This window comes from Aspergillus mulundensis (assembly GCF_003369625.1).
Source record: "Aspergillus mulundensis strain DSM 5745 chromosome Unknown scaffold_2, whole genome shotgun sequence".
NCBI classification, from domain to species: Eukaryota; Fungi; Ascomycota; class Eurotiomycetes; order Eurotiales; family Aspergillaceae; genus Aspergillus; species Aspergillus mulundensis.
Window position 1 is genome coordinate 1,657,803 of NW_020797890.1, and position 20,977 is coordinate 1,678,779.

General features: G+C 52.5%; 8 protein-coding genes across 8 annotated transcripts; 4 read left to right on the forward strand and 4 right to left on the reverse strand.

Moving 5' to 3' along the window:
• Positions 1-40: 40 nt before the first annotated feature.
• DSM5745_03215 (putative mitochondrial methylglutaconyl-CoA hydratase (Auh)) lies at positions 41-1,024 on the reverse strand (the record flags this gene model as incomplete). Its single annotated transcript, XM_026745231.1, has 2 exons — positions 41-611; positions 678-1,024. The coding sequence occupies 2 exons, from the start codon at positions 1,022-1,024 to the stop codon at positions 41-43; spliced, it is 918 nt and encodes a 305-aa protein (XP_026606097.1).
• A 333-nt stretch (positions 1,025-1,357) lies between these two features.
• DSM5745_03216 (uncharacterized protein) lies at positions 1,358-4,692 on the reverse strand (the record flags this gene model as incomplete). Its single annotated transcript, XM_026745232.1, has 2 exons — positions 1,358-4,585; positions 4,642-4,692. 2 exons carry the CDS (start codon positions 4,690-4,692, stop codon positions 1,358-1,360), a joined length of 3,279 nt encoding a protein of 1,092 aa, XP_026606098.1.
• A 616-nt stretch (positions 4,693-5,308) lies between these two features.
• Positions 5,309-7,988, forward strand: DSM5745_03217 (uncharacterized protein; the record flags this gene model as incomplete). Its single annotated transcript, XM_026745233.1, has 2 exons — positions 5,309-5,526; positions 5,582-7,988. 2 exons carry the CDS (start codon positions 5,309-5,311, stop codon positions 7,986-7,988), a joined length of 2,625 nt encoding a protein of 874 aa, XP_026606099.1.
• Positions 7,989-9,175: 1,187 nt separating this feature from the next.
• Positions 9,176-10,801, reverse strand: DSM5745_03218 (uncharacterized protein; the record flags this gene model as incomplete). Its single annotated transcript, XM_026745234.1, has 2 exons — positions 9,176-9,215; positions 9,267-10,801. The coding sequence occupies 2 exons, from the start codon at positions 10,799-10,801 to the stop codon at positions 9,176-9,178; spliced, it is 1,575 nt and encodes a 524-aa protein (XP_026606100.1).
• A 1,363-nt stretch (positions 10,802-12,164) lies between these two features.
• Positions 12,165-14,136, forward strand: DSM5745_03219 (glutamyl-tRNA(Gln) amidotransferase subunit PET112; the record flags this gene model as incomplete). Its single annotated transcript, XM_026745235.1, has 4 exons — positions 12,165-12,498; positions 12,558-12,634; positions 12,692-12,833; positions 12,881-14,136. 4 exons carry the CDS (start codon positions 12,165-12,167, stop codon positions 14,134-14,136), a joined length of 1,809 nt encoding a protein of 602 aa, XP_026606101.1.
• Positions 14,137-14,748: 612 nt separating this feature from the next.
• On the forward strand, positions 14,749-15,943 carry DSM5745_03220 (arginase; the record flags this gene model as incomplete). The annotated part of the gene is made up of 3 exons (XM_026745236.1): positions 14,749-14,835; positions 14,971-15,554; positions 15,640-15,943. 3 exons carry the CDS (start codon positions 14,749-14,751, stop codon positions 15,941-15,943), a joined length of 975 nt encoding a protein of 324 aa, XP_026606102.1.
• Positions 15,944-16,648: 705 nt separating this feature from the next.
• Positions 16,649-17,126, forward strand: DSM5745_03221 (uncharacterized protein; the record flags this gene model as incomplete). The annotated part of the gene is made up of 3 exons (XM_026745237.1): positions 16,649-16,800; positions 16,857-17,086; positions 17,122-17,126. The coding sequence occupies 3 exons, from the start codon at positions 16,649-16,651 to the stop codon at positions 17,124-17,126; spliced, it is 387 nt and encodes a 128-aa protein (XP_026606103.1).
• An 856-nt stretch (positions 17,127-17,982) lies between these two features.
• Positions 17,983-20,617, reverse strand: fcpA (protein-serine/threonine phosphatase; the record flags this gene model as incomplete). The annotated part of the gene is made up of 3 exons (XM_026745238.1): positions 17,983-20,170; positions 20,219-20,305; positions 20,370-20,617. 3 exons carry the CDS (start codon positions 20,615-20,617, stop codon positions 17,983-17,985), a joined length of 2,523 nt encoding a protein of 840 aa, XP_026606104.1.
• Positions 20,618-20,977: the final 360 nt, after the last annotated feature.

Genomic DNA, 20,977 nt, shown 5'->3' on the forward strand with positions numbered 1-20,977 from the left:
ATACAGCTAATGCCAGCCACTATCCCTACTCCGTAGCAAATTATCGCCCCCGAAAAGCAGGCTTCCTCTTCTCCCCGAACGCAATCAGAGCCTCGCGTCTGTCCTCGGTCTCAACAACACCATCATACGCCTCATTCTCCGCCGCCTCACCCTTCTCATACCCATTCACTGCTTTCAACGCCTGCTTAATGGCAATCGGACCCCCGTCACAGATATCCATAGCAAGCTTGATGCTCTCACGGAGTACCTTTTCCCGCGCAGCGCCCTCCTTCTGCTCCTCCTCAGGAAGTATCTCAACCAACCGATCACACAGCCCAATGAAGTAAGCTTCCGGGCCCGTCACCCGGCGCCCAGTGAGAATGAGGTCGCGAGCACGGTTGACGCCAATCAGCGACGGAAGGCGATAAGTTCCGCCAGCGCCGGGGATAATGGCCAGCTTTGTCTCGGGCAGGGCGACGGTGCTGTTGGAGCCGAAGACGCGGAGGTGCGTGCAGAGGGCGAGCTCGAGGCCGCCGCCTAGTGCTATTGACGAGACGGCGGAGATGGTAGGGACTGGGAGGGCTGCAAGGTCGCGGAATGTACCTCGCAGCTTGGCCAGGAATGCGTTTGTCCTATTGCAAAAGAGAGTACGAATTAGCTTTCACGGGCTGTAGGGAGAACGGGTAGAGAGAACGCACTCATCCTTGGTCATGTGCAGGCGCTCCTTCAGGTCGGCGCCCGCGCAAAAGGCGGAATCGGCATTGCTGCCGATGACCAGAGCTCTAGTTGGTCCGTTACCACCCTCGGCGGAGATCGACTGGACATGCTGGGCTAGCGAGGTCAGAAGGGCTTTGGACAGTGCGTTCCGCGCATTCGGTCTGTTCAGAAGGAGGACGCGGATATTTCCTGATCCGGGGGCAGGGACGTATTGGGTCTGTATCACGGCATCTTCGGGAGCGGTGCTGTATCTTGCGACTCTTACGCGGAGTGAGACGGTCGACGGAGCTCGGATTGGAACCGCCAGGCGCGTGAGACGAGGAGGCATGATCAGCGGCAATTGCGGAGCAACTCAAATGACTACAGATCAATAGCTGATAATTGTTCACTCGAGCCTGTTGTTCCGAGAATGCGGATTCTTCTCGGGGTGGATGCAGGAAGAGACCTCTGGAGCTCCCGGGTTCGTGACGTTGGTCGCTGTGGGGAAGCCGAGCTGCGGTGCGGGGAACCTTTTGCTTCTCGATCTCCGACAATAAGCGATGGGCGCTCTGAACACCTTAATGTATAATATGGGTATCATTATTCCTTTTGGTAACCTCTATCTTAATAGTCTATATACAGTGTATCCCGAAGCAAAATATACATGCCGGATCGCTCCAGCCTATTGCTGCCCATGCTCGAAATAGTCCCTAACTTCTTCATCGCTCGGCCAAGGGCCCCAGACCTCTGTTTCCGTGACGATGTCATACGCCTCTTGCAGAGCTGGATCTGAGAATTTCGGCACATCAAAGTCACTGGGTGTAACGTAGTCCGCAGTGTCAGGCTCATAGGCTGCGGGCGCTGGTCTTCTTCCCCAATATCCCTCGAGAAACATGCGGACTGCGACTACGGTGCGTCGCATCAGCAAATCACCGTTCGTATACTCATCCGACGTCTGTTTGAGGGTCATCGCGTGCTTGCTCATCCACCGAAGAAGGTTTAGCAGCCCTTCTGAGTCCTCCGCTAACCCGAGAGACCTGACGAACGCATGAAGAATAGCAGGGGCCGGAACGTGATTCATGGTCGGCACTGCCACCTGCGACCCGGTTTGCTTTTCGAGAGATCCGCTGAGGGTGTCGAACAAGACAAATGTTTTTGGCTCCAAGAGGACAAGCCGGTCAAACTGGCTTTTGAGGGTGGTTAGACCGCGACTAACAAGATCCTCAAAGCTTGGTGGAGCAACGTCTGGCTGATTTTTGCTTCTCTGCGCGGCTCTATGCACTATTTCCAAGCCTTTCTTCGTGGCTTCTTCAGCTATTACCCCAGCGGTCACTGCGGCCGAGAAACTTTGGCAAAGGATCTGAAACCCATCAGGGCCAAGCTCAATGTTGCGCTCATCCAACCACTTGGTGACTTCCAAGATCTCATGCCAAGCAATAATCATTTGAACATGACGACTAAAATCAGATTCACCGACAATGCGTTGTGAGCGAAGACCTGCCAGAAGCTGAATCCACGCTTGAGGCTTCTGGGATTTTCGCTTCCGCAACAACCTTACTGCGTGGGATAAAAGCATTGCGTACAAAGGCTTCGCCACGCCCCATTTCTTAGCAGTGTACAAGAAGAGCGTTGGAGTGCGTGTCTGGGACCTTGACCAGCTGTTCAGCAGGACGCCATCAGATTTTTGCCAGCTATTTGTCAGAATGGGAAAAGCATATGAGGATCTAGGCTCGTCCACCCACCGGGTGGACTTCCTAGTGACGGTAGAAAATTTGCATAGCAAGCGGATAAAGGCCGCAAAGAGATACTCGGGCAATGCATCCAGCACCTCGCTAGACTCCGCATCAGTGTCCGATATTTCTGTATCAAGACTGAACAACACCCTCAACTGTTGGTTCGTCAGATCGCTGACGCTAAGGCAATCCAGGGCCACGGTGATTCTCGGCGCGTGGTGCAAAAGCAAAGCCAAAAACCGACCAGACGGGCGGATTCCTTGGGAAAGCATTCTCCTAAGGAAGACATAGAGTGTAGGCGGTTCCGTGGGGGTATATATCCAGTCACGTGCAGATGCAGGTTCTGGAAAAACCTCCGGACCATCTCCAGGCAAAGCAATTCTGGTTTGAAGAGATCGATTGATCTTGGCCTTTTGCTCGTTTCGTTCCTTCTGCACAAATACGAGCCTTTCGCCCATTGCATGATAAACATCGCGATGAGGCGGAAGTCCTCGGCTTTCATAGGCCATGAAAGCCGCCCATGCCTCCCGCAGAGTTCTCGTGGAGCGAATTCGGGCTTCCCAGATAGCACGATGATTTTCCTGCTTGGGAAGCCCGTAAAGATGTTTCGGTTGGCGCGCCAGCGCCCTTGTTTGTATCATTGGACTATTGTCCGTATCCCACCCTGCCAATATATTTGCGACGTCTTCCCACAGAGAAAATGAATGGCCTGCTTCCCTCATTTGCAAGAGCACACGCGATGCGCGGCTTCTCGTACCTTCCACGCCCTTGTCGGCGTCCATGCCAGACCTTTCCTCCTTCCACGGGGGCCATGAGGGCGTCTTCAATTCTGCAAACTCGCGTTCGGCTGCCGTCTTCCTATGAGCTAGTTGAACTGCAGCTAGACCTTGATAACCTCTCCGTGAGATTGGCGAAGCGGGGTGTATTTCTGCCATAGCTTTCAACAACTCAAATTGTGCTTGTTGCCGTATGGAGGCCGATATAAAGGGGCGCGGTCCAGGAGGTAAAGCAAGAAGCTGGATAAATCTATCTAGCTTCTTGATTAAGAAGCGATTATGCTGAGAATCTTGTGTGCGGAGATAGAATGCGAATGCCTGTGCAATAGGAAGCTGCGCTTCCGGCCACAGTCGTCGAGCATGAGAAAGCAAGCGGACAACGATAGTTGCGCAGGTGCTAGCATCTATTCTAGGCAGATCATTGGCGTGGTGGTCATTAGAATCGTTGTATAGCGAGTTATTCAATGAAAAACGAAGACAGTCGTTGAGCCGAGGTATTGGCCGACCAATGATGAGGTAAAGAGAGTACACCAGCAGTAATCGGAACGTCTTCAAATCAGTCTCCTGTCGCAGGAGCATGAGTGGAATAAAGACGGGAACGTTTCGGTGAGAGATGGGTTTGTCCACCGATCCATATGCCTCCAGGCAGAAAATGCGAAGGATGGCCTCGTACGTAGTAGTACTCATGAGCACCCACGCCCAAGCCATCACATCTGTAATATCATACTGTCGGCTTTCCAAATATTCCATGTATGAACCCCGAACCACGTTTACTAGGGCCTTGTCGAGTTTAAATGCAGAGAGCTCGTGTTCGGGTCTGTAATCGCTGTCTCGTAAGACCGGACCCACGAATTGAATGAAATCCGCAGTAACTTTTTGTAGAGTCCTTTTCTCCGTTTGCTGCGAATGCCTTCGTTGCTTCCATGTCAAAGGGGTGCTGAGAGGTTTGGGAGACTTTTCAGAAATGGCCCAATTCTCTATGCCGTACTTCGAGTCGTTGGGCGTCTTCTTCTGGATAGTGTCTAGCAGGTAATTCGACGGGCTCATATGGGCTGGCGACAACCCCTCTAAAGCCCTCGTTTCAGTGCTGGGAAAGCCATCCCGGCCACTGGCTTGCGCCGACTGCGACGGAGGCGACGAGCTTGGATCCGCATTGGGGTCTCCTTTACCGCGTCCGGCTATGGGAGCCCACGGCTTTGGAACCTTTATCTGAGGGAAGGGTTGTTGGTTCAGGCGAGACTTAAGCCTGGACGAACACCAAAATTCGCAAGAAGAAGGGTCCGCGGAAGCGCCAATCTCGTGTACAAGCTGATTTGAGGGAGGCAGGTCCGAAAAGGCATCGACAGGCGGGTTCAAAGAAGTTGCATATATCGGACGAAAGCAAGTACTATACGAGTATCCCTAGAGAGAAACGCCTGGTTAGACACTGCAGGACTAGAGCTTCAGGTTGAAGCTACCTTTCGGAAGGAACGGCTGCTGGGCTGCGCCGCTCTCAGAGACACGACCATGGAGCGGTTCGGGGCATGATTCAAGGCGGATGACATCCATAAACATAGAATCCGGCATAGATATCATAGGCGACCGACTTCTTGACTTGCGACATTCGTCTGTTGACTTCGTCGGCAAGACCAATGAAAAATCCAGATCACGTGAGTCTGTCTGTCACGTTCCCTAGGCGCTTTTTGGCGCAGTGGAGGTCAACTCTTTGTCTGTGTCCGGGCTCCCCTCAGTACCGCGGTGTTCATACCTTTTTTTCCCTGCGTTGTGCCTGGTTCAATTTCTGGAGAAGCTTGTCTGCTGCGCATAATCTACTCCATTCTATTGTTGTGCTCGCCTACCTCGAGCCCACTTCTCTTTTGGTTGCGCACCAGTTCCCTTTCTTGAGCTACCGTATTGGCGCATCCGCTTCGGAGATCAAGGCACTCGATCGCAATTCTGGCACCAAATCCCTAGATCCATTGATCGTCCTCTCTCATAGTCCACTCTCGCCAAATTGACCATCGTTTTAGGCGCGCGATCGTGACCTATTTTTCTGAAAGCGCTGGCTTAGCCCCTTGAAAGGCGAAAGAGTCCTGATCTTCGCGTTTACGGCAAAACTACACACTCCGGCGCGTCTCCGAGGCAATGAGCGCTGACGAAGGCGGAGGTACATTGATGGCTGCCCCAAACGGCGAGCGTTCTACTGCCACTCCTGATCCGTCCATCTTGGCGACGCCGGGCAAACGAAAGCGTGTTTCAAGCCAGGATGATAAGGCCGCGCACGAGGCGACCGCTACGGCGCTGATGGACGAAAGGGCAAAACTGCAAGAGACGTTGCGTAACTTGGTTGATATCCTTAGCAAGTAAGACGTTCTTCGCTCTTGGCGAGGATTAAGAGGCACGGCTAACAGTGACCAGAAACGACACCGAACTCCAGCTTTTATCCTGTCCTCTACCATCATCGCCAGTGAAACCCCGCTCGAAACGCGCAAGAATTGCCGGAGAGAAGGAGGAAGCCCCCAGCATCCAAGCGCGTGTCGCGTCGGATCGCTACGCCACGCTCTCCGAGTTTCTGAGTGATATCGAAAAGGCATCCGCGGCGGTGATTGAAAGGAACAAGGCTCAGGCTAGCGGTCCGCCAACTGATGGGACACCGGTGACGGAGACCGTCAATCGTATAGCTGCCTTCAAAAAACTGCTCAACAGTCTCGTTCGCCAAGCGCATGTTACCCCTGCCAATATCAAGTCGGAAACCCCCGGCAACGAGACAGAATCATCAGAGAAGCCGATCGCGGCAGCAGAAGAAGTCCGGAATGGCGGTTTGGTTTTGACCTTATTTGGCAACCCGGCCAATCCCAAACAACTATATTCGAGTCTACAGAAATCTGTCAAAGTTCCACTGTCTTCGGATGAATCAGAATCAAAGAAGTATGTGGAGGTGCAGACGCCACTACCGGAAGTGGGCCTTCCCAATGGAATTACTACCACAAAGGTTCCTCCTTACGACGACGACAAGAAGCCAAAGGTAGCAAAACGAACATTTGGCGAAGTCTTTGCTCCGAAAGCTACATTGCCTCAGCTGGAGCTGCCGCGGAGAGCTCGGCGTACCTCTCAAATCACTTGGATCGATCCTTTTGACGCCGTCACCAATTATAAAGCCTTTCTTGGAGATCGGAATAACTACGCGTTCGCGCAATTCCCTTCTGGAAACTGGCTCCAATACGGTGGGGTGACTTCTTCGCCTTCCTTTTGGGGCCGCCGTCAGAAACAACAGTCTTCCCAGCAACACAGCGAAGAGAGGTATCACGAGGACCCAATTCTCTGGGCAGATGACGATGCCGCTATACTTCAAGGCGTGTATTCGTCCTTTGTCCCCTCTTTCGACAGCTCCAATGCTGTAGTACAGGCGGACTCAAAGAACTTGGTATGGTGGAACAAGCGAGGAGCAAAGCGTCTGAATGTATTATTATCAATAGCGGACCAAGGAGACGCTCAGGATACAACTGTCCAACCGGGGAGCATCGGCGATCTAGATGAAAGCACACTGGACGAAATGGTCAAATCATGGAATCTCGCCGACTTTGCCGATGCTTCTGTTCCGTCTGATGCAGCAGAGAACGATGAACAAAAAGCAGACAAAACATCTGAGGAGAAGGACACAGAGGACCTGCTAGCTGAAATTTCGGACTTGTTGGAAACGTTGAGTTCTTATCAGAAGATTCGCCATCTGGAGTTCCCAGCTTCCACTCAAGGTTCAGCTCCCAGTCAAAGCGCCGAGGCTAAGGAGACACCGTCTGCTCAAACCGCCCCAGATAAACCATCCGAGGCGGAACAAGAGGTCTATGAAACGTTGAGATCTAGTTTATCCGTCCTCGTCTCGCAACTTCCCCCGTTCGCCGTTGCCAAGCTGAACGGCGATCAACTAGCGGAACTAAACATCAGCCAAAAGATTTTGGTCGAAAGTACGGACTACCCAGGTAATATGGAGAAGGATGAATACACCATCCAACAAGAAAGGGCAGCGGCAGCCGCGACAAATCCAGTCGCAAACAGAACGTCAACGCCCTCGCGTCCCGCTAACTACCAGCAATACAACCAACGAACCTTCAGCGCCAATACTCAAATCCAACCGCAAAGGAACTTCCAGGCTCCCCAGCCTTACTACCCGCAACGACAACCTTCGACACCAGGTGCTTATACACCCGGCAACCCTCAACACTTCCAGGCATCCCGCCCTCCAGCCACGCCTGGTCAGCGGCCAGGGTATTTCCCAGGATACGGCCAGCCTGCGCCGCAGTTCAATCAGGGAAACCCAGTCCCGCAATATCAGCGCCCGGGACAGAACGGATATAATCCGTATTCGCCTCAACCAGGGTCAAACCCCCCTCAAGGTTCACCGCAACACTACACCCCGCGTCCGGGGCAGCCAACGCCGTACAACGCGGCGCCTTATGGACCTGGTCGCAGTGCTTCCCCTCAGAAGCCACCGTCGTATGCAGCTCCACGGGCGCCCTATAATATGCCGCCGGCAGGAACCCCCCAGCAGCGCTTCATGCCACATCCGCAGCCGCAACAACAACCCCCGTCCGGATACGCAAACTACACCCCCAACCAAACTCCAAACACTTACTCCAATTCCGCTGCAGCTGTGACCTACGCCCGCAGTGCCGCCGAGCAGGCCGCCCTGATGGACCGAAATAGGGTACAACTAGCAGCCCAGGGCTCTCCCGCACCTCAACCACAACCTATCCAAGATTACCGCGTTTCGCATGACCGGAGCGTCACCCCGGGTACCAAACAGAGTGCTACACCGGTACCTTCATGAGCTCTTTTTCTCTCTTGAACCACGAGGTCCTAAATCTCATTATTCCTTTCATTCTTCTATCTTCTATCCAATTTTACTACATCTCATGCCTTTGCGCCTTTGCTTTTTTTCTCCAACGCAGATAAAGTGGGAGGGTGTTTGGTAAAGGTTACTTGTTTTACTACCTTGATGCGGGATGCTCTTTGCTTTGAGACTTTTCACTATACCTCGTCTTCCTCCTTTTCAATTGCCCTTCAAGGTATCCTTGTTTTTCAACCGTTTCCCAACCTACCTACCTACCTACTTACTAGGACTCCTGATGGGTATGGGGAAACCGAACAACAAGAGATGGGGGCCACTACCTCAATATCTATCTAGTCTATGCCTTTCACCTGGTTAACGCCGGGTATATCAAGTATTATTAGTATTACTATTATCTAGTCTACTTCTTACATTGACGTCATTACATCTACTCATCTTGGTCATTATCGTGCTCTTGGTAGTCAATGTATGCCCTAGTCTCTTTCCTTCTTTCCCTCAAGGAACTGATGCGACAGCTGATATGCCTCAGCGTAGCAGACACACGTCTAGCGGGACGGTGCAAGGTGTAAATTGCACGCATAGTGGAATCGATATGAATTGGACTCGTAAGCTGAAAGCTAAGTGACTCAATATAGGACATCAATGCCAGACAGCTAGAAACGAACTACTAATGACAGCAGACGAAGACAAGATAACCTAAAAGGCAAAAGGCACATTTGTATACTACACCGAAAAGAAGTTCAGAAGGCAAAAGGCAGGATACGAAGACAAGAGGGACGAAGTGTAGATGAGGAGACGAGAGCAAGCGAGATAGCCAATACAAAGAAAGCGTCGAAGTAAAGAAGAGAAGAAGAAGCGTATCCAATTGTATCCCGAAATCCAATTCCAATCCCGTCGCTAAAGGGCAGATAGTATAATCATAGGAAGGAAGGAAGTATGATAATTCAAACACAAAAGACGTCGTCCTTAACGTCTAGGTTCGTTGCGAGAACTTGGTTCTCTAGAGGGCCATGCGTCGTGGGTTAGCGTATATGAGCGGCCAAAATCAGGTTCGTGGTATCGTGTGAGTCAATTAGTACCGTGGACAGGGTCGCGTAAGGGGTATATGTCGGGTGACGTCGCTAGATCATGGAGAAGCAAGACATAAGTTTGCGTTTGTGATAAGATCAAATAAATAGCGCAGTTACGGCCATGAAGCCGAAGTACCTAGTGGCAGAAATTAGCAAAGTCCTGTGCAGAGAACAATCGGGAACGTACAAGCCAGCAACACGCCACCCGTCCTGAGATTTGACGAGCTGCTCTGTCCCTGTGGAGTTATGGGAGGCAATGGCGGCGGCAGCACCACCAACAACAGCAACGACGAGAATCCGACCGGCGAACTCGGCGATCATGCTGAAGGCTAGCAAGGGAAGGATGATTGCGGCGGAGGCAATGATGATGGCGGAATGAACCGGCGATGTGGGTTTAGTATCAGAAGCTGCTTGGGGTGTAAGGGAGACTAGGTCCTTTGGGTTGTCGAGGAAGCGCATTTCATTGGAAGCGATGGGGTTGTTTCCTTTCATCCATTTCCTGTAGGTCTCTACGTCGGAGCCTGCGGCGCGTGGGAGCGTCTGGAGCACTTTACTATAGGCAGCAAGTGCGTTGTCTGATTGGTCTGGTGTCAGTATGGGCTGCAAGTAGACCATGACGCATGGTGGCTTACTGTATTGCTCTGTCTTCTGGATCAATGCGCCCATGACCTCCTCGCGTCTGCAGTGCAGCGACGAGTAAGCCTGTGCCTGCACGTCCATTCGTCGTGATGCAGGCATCACCTTAGTGCCCTCCTGCTCGGCAATTCCTCGCCGCTGCATGTCTTCATAGTCATCCAGCACGCGCAGCTCTTCCTCCAGCTGAGAAATCTCATCCTGGAGATATAGGAGCACACGATGGTTGACATCTTCGAAGCGACGGTAGAGTGGAGGGAGAGTGTACTCCTTGTTCTCCCCAGAGGCACTCAACCGCCATGCTAGAAGTCCATACCCCGTGGGAGTGCGCGATGATTTTGTATTGCGCCTGACTTTGCGGCTAGGACGGCGCATGTCCTCCTCCGGGCTTCGAGGAGGGGAGGGTGGGAAAGGTGCTCGCTGAAGAGAAGTAGATGGTCTAGGGTAGTAAGCCTCGGGAACCAATTCCAGGTTACGGAGCTCTGGAGGTATTGGTCCATCATAAGAAGTCACAGACCCGACAACGCTGTTTCCTGCATCAGTGGAAGGTCTTCGGTGCTGTCTGGCGAGATGCACTGGCGCTGGGACAGGCGACGGCTCAAACGCGCCGGGTGGCTGCGACTCTCTTGATTTCACGGACGACGTCCGGTTACGGTTCTGTACGGGAATGGCTGTGTTCGGCTGTCGAGTAGCAGGAGCAGGAGCAGGAGCAGGAGCAGCAGGAGGAGCCGGGGGAGCCTTTGGTTTTGTGCTCGGCGGGAACGGCGGTCGAAGATCTTCATCGTCAGACGATGAGATCTCCGAGTCGCTGTTGGAATTGCTATCGGCCTCGAGATACTCGAAGACGTTCAGCGCGTTGCCATCTTTGCCCTTCGCCTCTGTCTGGGGTGCTGGCGCGGGTTCCACTTTTGGTGAATAACCAGAGCCACTAGGGTCCGCGCTTCGAGACGCAACGGGTTGTGCTTTGGGAATCTCTTTCTTAGGCTTCTCAACTGGAGCCTTGGAGCTTTTTGAGCTGGTAGAGATTGTGGAAGCCGCCGAAGACTTGGTTGACTTCCTTGGGCGATTGAAGCCGGAGTAGGTGGGCATTGTGGCAAGGTAAAGTAGGGCTCACGGCTTCACGATAGTGGGTTGGCAGACAGCGGTAGCAACAGAATTAGCGCTCACTCGGCTGATTCAGGCCATGGAACCCAGAGATGCCGAAGGGATGAGGACATGAAGATATAAGAGGGTAAAGGTGGGAGATGGCGAAGGTGGGCGCATATCAAGCAAGCAGGGAGGCCGTGAGGAATTCCAAGCAGATGGCGTTGAAGAATGAAGAATGTGTAGCACAGCGCCTCGAATCCTTTTGTGAATTTTAGCTTTTTTTCTAGATTTCAATAGTTCGGAAGAAAGAGGCGCCAACAGATTCAAGCAGCAAGAGTGGAGAAATGGAGCAGGTCGCCTGAGGGATGGGTATAGAACAGCGGACAAAGAGTAGATACTCCGTATACTGCAGGGAGAGCCGATATAAATAACCACTCAGAATGGCCCCCGGCTGCGATAACTGCGAATTTGATGACAGGAGACGGCCCCAGGCAGGATTCAGATCCAGTCTCGTCGAGTCTCACAGTTTCATGGGGACGAAAAGGGAAAAGGCGAAGATCATGGAGGGGCTCGATTCGCCCACACGCGCCTGACTCTGCGCCAAGTGTTACAGGTCGCGCTGTCCAGGATACAATCCAAAAATCGAAGAAGGGAATAGATAGCGATATAATGACCGGGATTTCTGGAAGAATGGAGATCTTCAACAATATATCAGTTCGCAGCCGACGGAGAGCTGCACAACACCCGGCTGGGTACAGGCGATGCGTTGGCTGCCGCTCACTCGCTGCTGCCAGACGCGCATCCTGGACGCGCAGTCTAGAATCTTTCTCCCTTGCTGCTCTGGCGTTGTTTAGACTGTGTGTATCTATACTTCGATGCTGGGTCTGATGCTCAACCTGCCGCAAGATGCAGCAGATGCTCCGCCCTCCGCAATGCATAGCAGCATAACAGCTCCTCCAGTACCTCCACCAGTTCCTCCCTTACCCAATCTGTATATACTCGGTTACACCACTGCTTCATCCTGGTAGTGGCCACTTTGTGAATGTATTACCATATCTGCCGGGGTCCATCAAGCTATCAGGTACCTGGTACTCCGTAAATGGTGTATATAGTTAAGTGTCGGCCTTAAGGCAGCAACCGCGGTGAGTGTTACCGTACCATACTCCCCGCTTCTCCCCGCTGCATACAATTTAGACTCAGAAGGACCGTTCTCCGGTTTCTTACCATACCGATAGCTGAAGCTGTTATTTTATCTTCAAGCATCCACTGATCAAGTCCAATCGCGACAACTCACCTTCATTGCTTTTTACCTCCTTTTTCTCCTTCACCGTCTCTCTGCCCGAATCGCAATAGTCTCGCCGTCCACATGCTTCGATCATGTCTGCGCCATTGCCCCCGCGCGACCGTCCGCTCTGTATCCTGTCCGCGATGCTTGCACCATGAGCCTCCGCGGATACATCTAGCCCGCCAACAAACCTCACTCTCGCCCTCCTTTCTTCAAATACGCGGTCTTCAAACATCCACTACCGGGCCGGAAGAACATGTACCCCTGCGCAAGCAGCTCAAGCAAGGCGCGAAAGCTCTAAAGGCTCAGAAGCGAGAGCGACGAGAACAGGAAGAGGCCTCCCGGCAGAAATGGGAGTTGACCGTGGGTGTGGAGATTCATGCCCAACTGAATACAGAGACAAAACTATTCTCAAGTACGGTAACCGAGTGAAAGTTCGATAATGCGTTGTCTCTGACCGTTGATAATTAACAGGAGCACCGACCTTACCCTCCGGACTTCCTAACACGAACGTTGCCCTGTTTGATCTCGCCTTCCCAGGCAGTCAACCGGTTAGCTCGCCGATAACTGTGATATCTCTAGTGGGGTGTGCTGATATACGAGAGTAGGAGTTCCAAGCGGCGACCCTCCTCCCTGCCCTTCGTGCTGCCATTGCTTTGAATTGCGACATTCAGCCAGTGAGCCGTTTCGACCGGAAGCACTATTTCTATCATGACCAGCCGGCGGGCTATCAGATAACACAATACTACGGTAGGACGGGTCTTATTGTCTCGCAGGTTGGATATTGACTGGTATAGAACCCTTTGCCAGAAATGGCTACCTCGACCTCTTTACCCACGACGGCATTGCACCGGAAGACGGAGACCGAGTTCGCATCGGCATCAAACAGATCCAACTCGAACAAGACACAGCAAAGTCGCAAGAGTACCCACCATCCACCCAGCTCCTCGATTTCAACCGCGTTTCTCACCCGCTCATCGAGATCATCACAATGCCGCAGATCCACAACCCCGCCACGGCAGCCGCATTTGTGCGCAAGGTCCAGGCGATCCTTCAATCATGCAACGCTGTTACTACGGGAATGGAGGCAGGTGGTCTCCGCGCGGATGTAAACGTCTCGGTTCGGCTACGGGGTGACGGTTCAGGCGCGCACCAATACGGCGGCATTGGCGGCCTCGGTCAGCGCACTGAGATCAAAAACTTGAGCAGTTTCAAAGCGGTGGAGGACGCAATTATTGCAGAGAAGAATAGACAGATTACTGTTCTCGAGAGCGGGGGTGTCATCGAAGGCGAGACACGAGGCTGGACGATTGGAAGCACCGAGACACGAAGGCTTCGAGGAAAGGAGGGCGAAGTTGACTACCGGTATATGCCCGATCCTGATATCCCACCTCTCTTGATCGGCGAGGATCTAGTTTCGGCACTTTCAGACAACCTACCGACGGGGCCGGACGCGCTCATCGACATGCTGGTCGGCCAGTACGGCCTTCCCATAGAGGATGCAAAGCCTCTTATCGAGCTCGACGACGGGGCGCGACTAGAGTACTACCAGGATGTTGTCGATATCCTGCGTGATCTCCAGCAAGACCTCGACGCCGAGGCTCAAACGAGTCTCGGCCGCGTGGCTGGCAACTGGGTTCTTCATGAACTTGGCGGTTTACTCACCAAGGCTGACGTCGCCTGGGATGCGGAAATAGTCACAGCGGAATCCCTTGCGGCGCTCATCGACCAGCTTCAGCGCAAACGCATCACCGGCGCGACGGCCAAAAAGGTGCTTGCCATGTTGTTTGAAGGAGAGCGGCGACCTATCCTTCAACTACTCGAAGAAGAGAATTTGATCCTTCGCCCGCTCTCGCGCGAAGAGTACATTGCCCTCGCTGAAGCAGCGATCGAGCTGAATCCGAAGATGGTCGAGCAAATCCGCAGCAAAAACCAGCTTGGCAAGCTGGGCTGGTTCGTAGGCCAGATGATGCGCATGGGCGAAAAGGGCCGTGTGGAGGCTCAGAAGGCCGATTCAATCCTACGAGAGCTCATACTTGGCTCGTCTCAGTAATATACCTGATCAGTGTACGATAGGGTGGTGTATACAAGCACAAATGTATACTTGTATAGTATAGATATGATGTCATGGCAACATTAGATAATGATACCCAACAATTGCGCACATGAAACACCGCCTATCTTAAGGCGTCCCGGCGATATCTCTCAGCTCTGAATAAGATTGATAATAAAAACCGCAGATACCGCGTGGTGGAGTGGGATGGCAGCCGTCTTTCTCCTCGACCTGTACTTAGGGGAAGGCCGCATTCCCTAAAAGCAGGTCTTAGCGATGCCCCACGGCAGGCCAACACCATAAAGAAAGGTCGATTCGCCCTTGATCAGAGGGGATTCTTTCTTCTTCAGAATAATCTCTACTCTCATTCTCCTTTATCTTCTCAGTTAGATCTCTTGTTTGCAGGTTTTCCGTAGTGCTGTTGACTTGTACCTGTTGAGAACTTGAGGTAGGTGTTCGTCTTCTTTCTTTGGCTCAGCTCCACACTGACAGAAGGAACTATTTTAGTCCTTCTAGAATCTTTTAGCCTGCTTTTTTGCCCATCGCCGGATCTTATCTCGATAATCTCTGTCTCCATCTTGATACCTTTGTGTTAGCAGAGTCAGAGTCAAGATGACTTCGCCCTCTACCATCAAGCAGAGATTCCTCTCGCAGCCAAACGAGCTCGGTGTTGTTGCTGTCGGCTTCAATGGCGGCCAGGTACGGATACCCGCGGCTCTGCTCTGTCGATCTTCTCTGCATATAATTCTACTGCAGCCACTGCATTATGCTCTTCCTGCAGGGGAAGCTTGTAAACTCAGACAAAGGCTGACATGACCGGTCTCGTGATAACAGTGCAAGCTTGGTGTCGAGGCTGCCCCCATGGCGCTCATCGAAGCCGGTCTCCTCAACCAGCTCCGCGAAGATCTCGACTACGAGATTCACTACGATGGCACCGTGCACTACTATGAGGAGCAGATCCCTGCGGAAGACCCGGACCACCGCGGCATGAAGAAGCCGCGTGCGGTCAGTGCTGTCACAGAAACCCTGAGCTCGCAGGTCTATGAGCACTCCAAGGAGGGCAAGTTCACGCTCACCCTGGGCGGAGACCACTCCATTGCGATCGGAAGTATCTCTGGTATCGCGAAGGCGACGCGCGAGAGGCTCGGCCGGGAGATCGGTGTCATTTGGGTCGATGCGCATGCTGATATCAACATTCCTGAGATGAGCCCTAGTGGGAACATCCATGGCATGCCGATGGCGTTCTTGACGAGGTTGGCGACCGAGGAGAAGAAGGATATCTTTGGCTGGTTGCAGGAGGAACACAAGGTTAGCCTCCGCAAGCTGGTGTACATTGGTCTGAGGGATGTGGATCGCGGAGAGAAGAAGCTGCTGCGGGAGCATGGGATCAAGGCGTTTAGCATGCATGACGTTGATCGGTACGACCCCCTTCCTTTCACACCCTGCCCTCGCCCTTGTTTTATCTTCCAGTCATAAGGAAAGCGTCGCTAACGTTGACTACAGCCACGGAATTGGCCGCGTTGTCGAGATGGCTCTCGCTCACATTGGGAACGACACTCCGATCCATCTGTCGTTTGACGTGGATGCGCTCGATCCCCTGTGGGCGCCGAGCACTGGAACCCCGGTGCGAGGAGGATTGACCCTTCGCGAGGGAGACTTCATCTGCGAGTGTGTTCACGAAACAGGCAACCTCATCTCCATGGACCTGGTCGAGGTCAACCCGAGTCTAGAGGCCGTGGGGGCTCACGAAACCATTCGGACCGGATGCTCGTTGGTGCGCAGTGCGCTTGGAGATACCCTGCTTTAAATTGTGTAAAGCACGTCAGTCAGTCAGCGATTCGATAAACAGAGCTAGACAAGAATAATGATTAATGAAGATCGTCGAGTTGTTTAACAATGGAGCTGTGAGAGGTTTCGGAGCGATCTGGAACTGGAACCCTGCCACCGGAATTAATCTGGAGTATAGAAAAAGAAAACAACCCCCGCCTCCCCATTTTCTTCCCTTCACCATCAAATCTCCCTTCAGGCCAAGTCAAATTCAAAGCCAAAATTTATCGAGTCTTTCTTCTCCATATCGTCATTCTAAAACATCTCCAAAGGCCCGAATTCCACCACATTGCAACGCCCAACACCCTGTCACCCAACCCAGGCCCCGCTTATGTAACGTCGATCACCGACTCCCTGCAATACAGCCTCACTCCGGACAGCGCGGATGCGCTGGCCTCGGCCTTGCCCTCTCGCCTTCTAGCTCCTAGGCACACACACACACCGCCCAACCGGCCCTGTGCTGGCGTGACGCGTACTCGATAGGTCTCAAGCTCGAGTCTACCCGATTGCACCTATCTATACGGCGTCCGGGTACTTCTTGCCCTAACCATCAGACCGACGTTTCGGCTTCAGCCCAGCGTCATTGATATGCGACGCAATACCCGCCTGAACCAACGATAACCTTGCCACAAATCACCGCTACCGATATCTACTATAAAGAGAGAAGAGAACGAAACATACAACGATGCCCCGCCGGCACGCCCCCAAACACTACCTCTGGCCCGAAATCCAACTCAACATCTGGATCCTCATCGTCCTTGCAGCGTCCTGCGTATGCCTGGGTATCTTCGCGTGGTTTATCTCCGTCCAGACGGAGCTCGATCTTGGGATACCATGGTACGTTCCACCACACTCCCCACTCACCCTCTGCTATACTAACTATACGACCCCAGGCTCTTCCCCTTCATGCTCACGACCTCCGCGCTGGCCCTCTTCTTCATCATCTTCGTCCTCGTCCTCGCAGCACAGGGGTTCCTGCTCCCGGGGATAATCATCGTCGGCACATTCATCCTCTTCGCATTATGGCTGACGGGCCTCATCGAGACGAGTCTGCAGATGTACGGCGTCGTCGCGGACATCAACCATAACTGCCAGATCTGGGTGTATGATAATCGTGTCGGGGGTGATAATCTGGATACCATGGCTTGGATTGCGCAGAGTAATATCTGTACGTGCCCCTCTACGCTTTCTGCGATGTTGCTGGGGAGGGGAGTGTCTCGAATTGGTGACGGGGCTAACCGTGTTTGACAGGCAACTGCTGGCGAACGGCATTCGCTTTCGAGCTGATCAATACGGTGTTCTTTCTGTGGATGATTATCATGGCTTGGAAGGTGCATCGGGATGTGCATCATCCACGATGATTGATCAAGCTGGTTTGAGCTTGCTTTTCACTTGGCCATAAGTCGAAGCCCAACGCCCTGATTTCATTCCTGCTACCATTGATTGATGGGTTCATGATGCGATGTTATTGATGTGATATATGAGGATATAAGATGCCTTCTGTTCATACTATCCTGCGGTCTGTTGTTTTATTTACCTTCATGTTCGGCGATGCATATATGGCGTACACTACAGCGTTGGTTTCATTTGATCCGAATTCTTAATTTACTAGTCCCGTAATTACTAGAGCAATGTACCGTTTGACACTACGTTACCTAAGGTATATGACTGACTGCGAGAAGAAAGCAGATCCAATTGATACCAATCCCATTCGTATTCCCGGTACTCACTTAGTTAGGTATAAACCCCGACGTCAGTGGTGTAGATAAATAGCCAGGCTCAGTCAGCTATATGTATCACAATTTGTTAAGACATGAGTAATAAGATGTAAAGAAAGTGAAGAACAACCTAAGTCGAAGTTGAAGTCGAAGCCACCCAACCAACGCCTCGCTATGCGATCTCAATCGATCGATCAATGGACGCTGACCACAGCCGTATGTAGACTCGGCTGTATTCGCGACAGAAATGTACAAACAGGCATCAAGACCTATGGACATCCAAGATAAGCTGACGACTAAGCTAGCCGTCGTCCTCAGCAATGGCCTCTTCGGCGTTGGAGTCATACCCGCCTTCCTCGAAAGCGGCAAGCATTTCGCGCTCCAATTCGTCGTCATCCTCGGCGGGGTCTTCAGGGTACGTTGAGTCTGGGTTGCGAGATGCAGCGGCCTCTTCTTCTGTTTCGGGGAATGCCACGTCGGGCATGTCATCGACATCGGCATCGACATCGGCATCGACATCGGCATCGACGGTGTCGGTATCGGTGCTGGTGCTGGCAGTAGCATCAGGATTTGAACCTGGTCCGCTTGTAATCGTGCTAGCGACTTCTTTTAACCCTGTGCTACGCTCATAAGACCGCTTGATGCGCTGCGCAAGACGAGAGCCTGCGACGTCACCGGATTCTTGGGTATCCGAGTTATTTTCTTCTTCGGTGTCGGCTCCGTCGTCGCGCTTGCGTTTCAGTTCTGGGTTAGAGGTAGGAGGGCGTTCATTTTTCTCAATCCAAGACGCCTCGGTGTCGCTTTCGCTTTCGTCGTCACTACCTAGGAACTCCCTGAGTTCGTCGTGAACGGCTGCCTCCTCATCTTGATCGAAACCAAGGTCTGTGATCCCAGCGGACTTGAGGATTTCGTCGTTGAGCTCCGACGCGTCCTCGGTATCTGTGAGATACCCGCCCGTGGCTTCTTCATCGGATGTTGAAATCCAGGAACTCTCGGCCACTTCTTTAGAACTGGCTTGCTCGTCCGGATGGATGGCAACGAGATATGGGCCTTCGTCTAGGCGTTTCCACTGCAGTAAACTGTCTATAAGCCATTGCTTCCAGACGATCTTGATCCTTGGATTCTTGGCTGCTTGTCGGAATTTCTCGGTGCGCTTGCCAGCTGAGAGGAGATGAGTGGTTTTGTGGGTGATTCGGTTCTCGAACACGACACCGAAAGTCCTTGCATGTTGAGCTAACTCGATGTTGGCCATGTCCTCGTTCAATTTCCATAAGCCCGAATGGGCGACGAAAACATCACCAATGACGCGGCGCTTGATCGCCGGTAGGATTTCCTTGACATCAGGGAGTAGCTTTAGGTCTACGTCTTTTTCCTTCGATATAGCCTTTTCGCCACGTAGGGCTGCCACCCGTCCTCCTAAGCCTCGCGCACGTTTCTTATCGTACTCATCATAGAACTTTCGGTGAACCTGCTCAAGTCGATCAGAGAGCTTGATGAGTTCTTGGTCATTGTCAATAAGCAGATGATGCCGTTGCCTATCTGGATCTTGAGACTCGTCCACGCTGGACTCGCTCGAGTCTGCCGAGTCATCCTCGGCATCCAACTCTTTCTGTCTCTGTAAAAGTGGACGGTCCTCGACCTGATGTAATATCGTCTCGTCTTGCGCCTCCGTCTGTTCTTGCAGCAGCCTCGGATTGTCCCCACCGCCCATTGTCACCAGCTGCTCCAATGTTGACATCTCTGTTGCGTCGGATCTTTCGGTCGACCCATTGACGTGTGATTGGATTGGTGGGGTTAAACTCGTTTCCTGATTTTCCCCTGGAGCTTCCAACTCATCCTGCTTTTTGGGTAGAAAGCTTGAGTTGATGTCCCCAATCCCAACGTAGAAGTTGTACGGTATGACCTTGATAAGATTAGGGCTCCACCGCCAAACATCCCCGCGGTCGTCGATGATGACGACCATCTTTGTGTCCACGGGGAAGAGTCTATGCAGGTTCTTGACAGACAAACTTCCACTCTCGTCACGACTGAGGATACGATCACCGAAGAGCTTCCGATCTGGGTCTATGATACCAGCGATAGCTTGGGCATATGATCTAGTTCCCATCGTGTAGATGTGCAGCTCGTACATCTCGGAGACGTTCTCTAAAAATTCTTCCAGCCCTGGACGCAGCTTAATATAGTACCAACAGCCACGCATCCCAGGACCGTCTTCTACCAGCTGAAACGCACGTACATCGCTCAGTGCTGCGTGGTTCGGACTATCCTTGTCCGCCATCCACTCCCCGATGGTAGGATCACATGCCGCGTGAATGATCGTTTGGTCAAGATCCACTACTAGCGAGAGTTTTCGATTTGATAACAGACGCCGTTTCGCATCTTCTTCCACGCGTACGGCTTCGCGTTCGCTTACGGTGAGCGCGGTGTTATCATGCGTCATCTGAATGGGAGCGCGCATAGAATCCGTGATCTCTGTATTATAATTCGCCCTAGACCAGTTAGCGATGTCTAATCAAAATGATTATTCAGATACTTACTCAGTCATGTCCTTCCCACACTCGGCGCAGAGGCCGCCATACTGAACTTCGTGCGCACATGGCTCATCGATCTCGATAACATCAACACTGGCCAAGTCAGCAACCATGCGAAGCTTCTCACGCAAAAGAGAGACAGAAAACAGCTACTCACGGCCCATCGATAACGTCGCCCTTGCTAATCTTCCAGTGCACAATATTCCCATCAACGGTCGACTCGAATCGAGTAGGAAACGTCCGCTTGACGTCGACCTTGTTCCCCCACCCATCTCCCTCCGTCACAGTTGTCTCGTATACATACCAAAACAGCGCCTCGTCCCTCTCCACCTCATCACCCGGCTTCTTCAGCAGCGACGTAACGGTGATGGGGTAGTGGAGACTCGGCGGTAAACGAAGAAGCATGCTCTGTACCGATGTTGTATTCCTCGCGTGTCTTTTCTCGCTTCCTCGTTATTCTCCGCGATCTCAGTAGATACAATTGGTGGATAAGGCCGCGGTGCGGCAGTGATCGCGTTGTAAAAGGCCCTCTCCTACAGCTATGGAGCCATGCCCGTCCACCTCCGTCGCTGAAACACCAAGCCTCCAACACTGGATATGATAAAATGCGTTGAGACAAATGCGCAGGGTGAGGAAAGAATGTTAAGGCTTATTCTTTTTGAGGTCGCACGGAGGAGAAGAGGTACATAAGTGTTGCTACCAGCGCACGCGACGAGGGAATGCAAATGAAAGAAGTTTGAACCCAAAGGAGCGCCAGTCGCATCC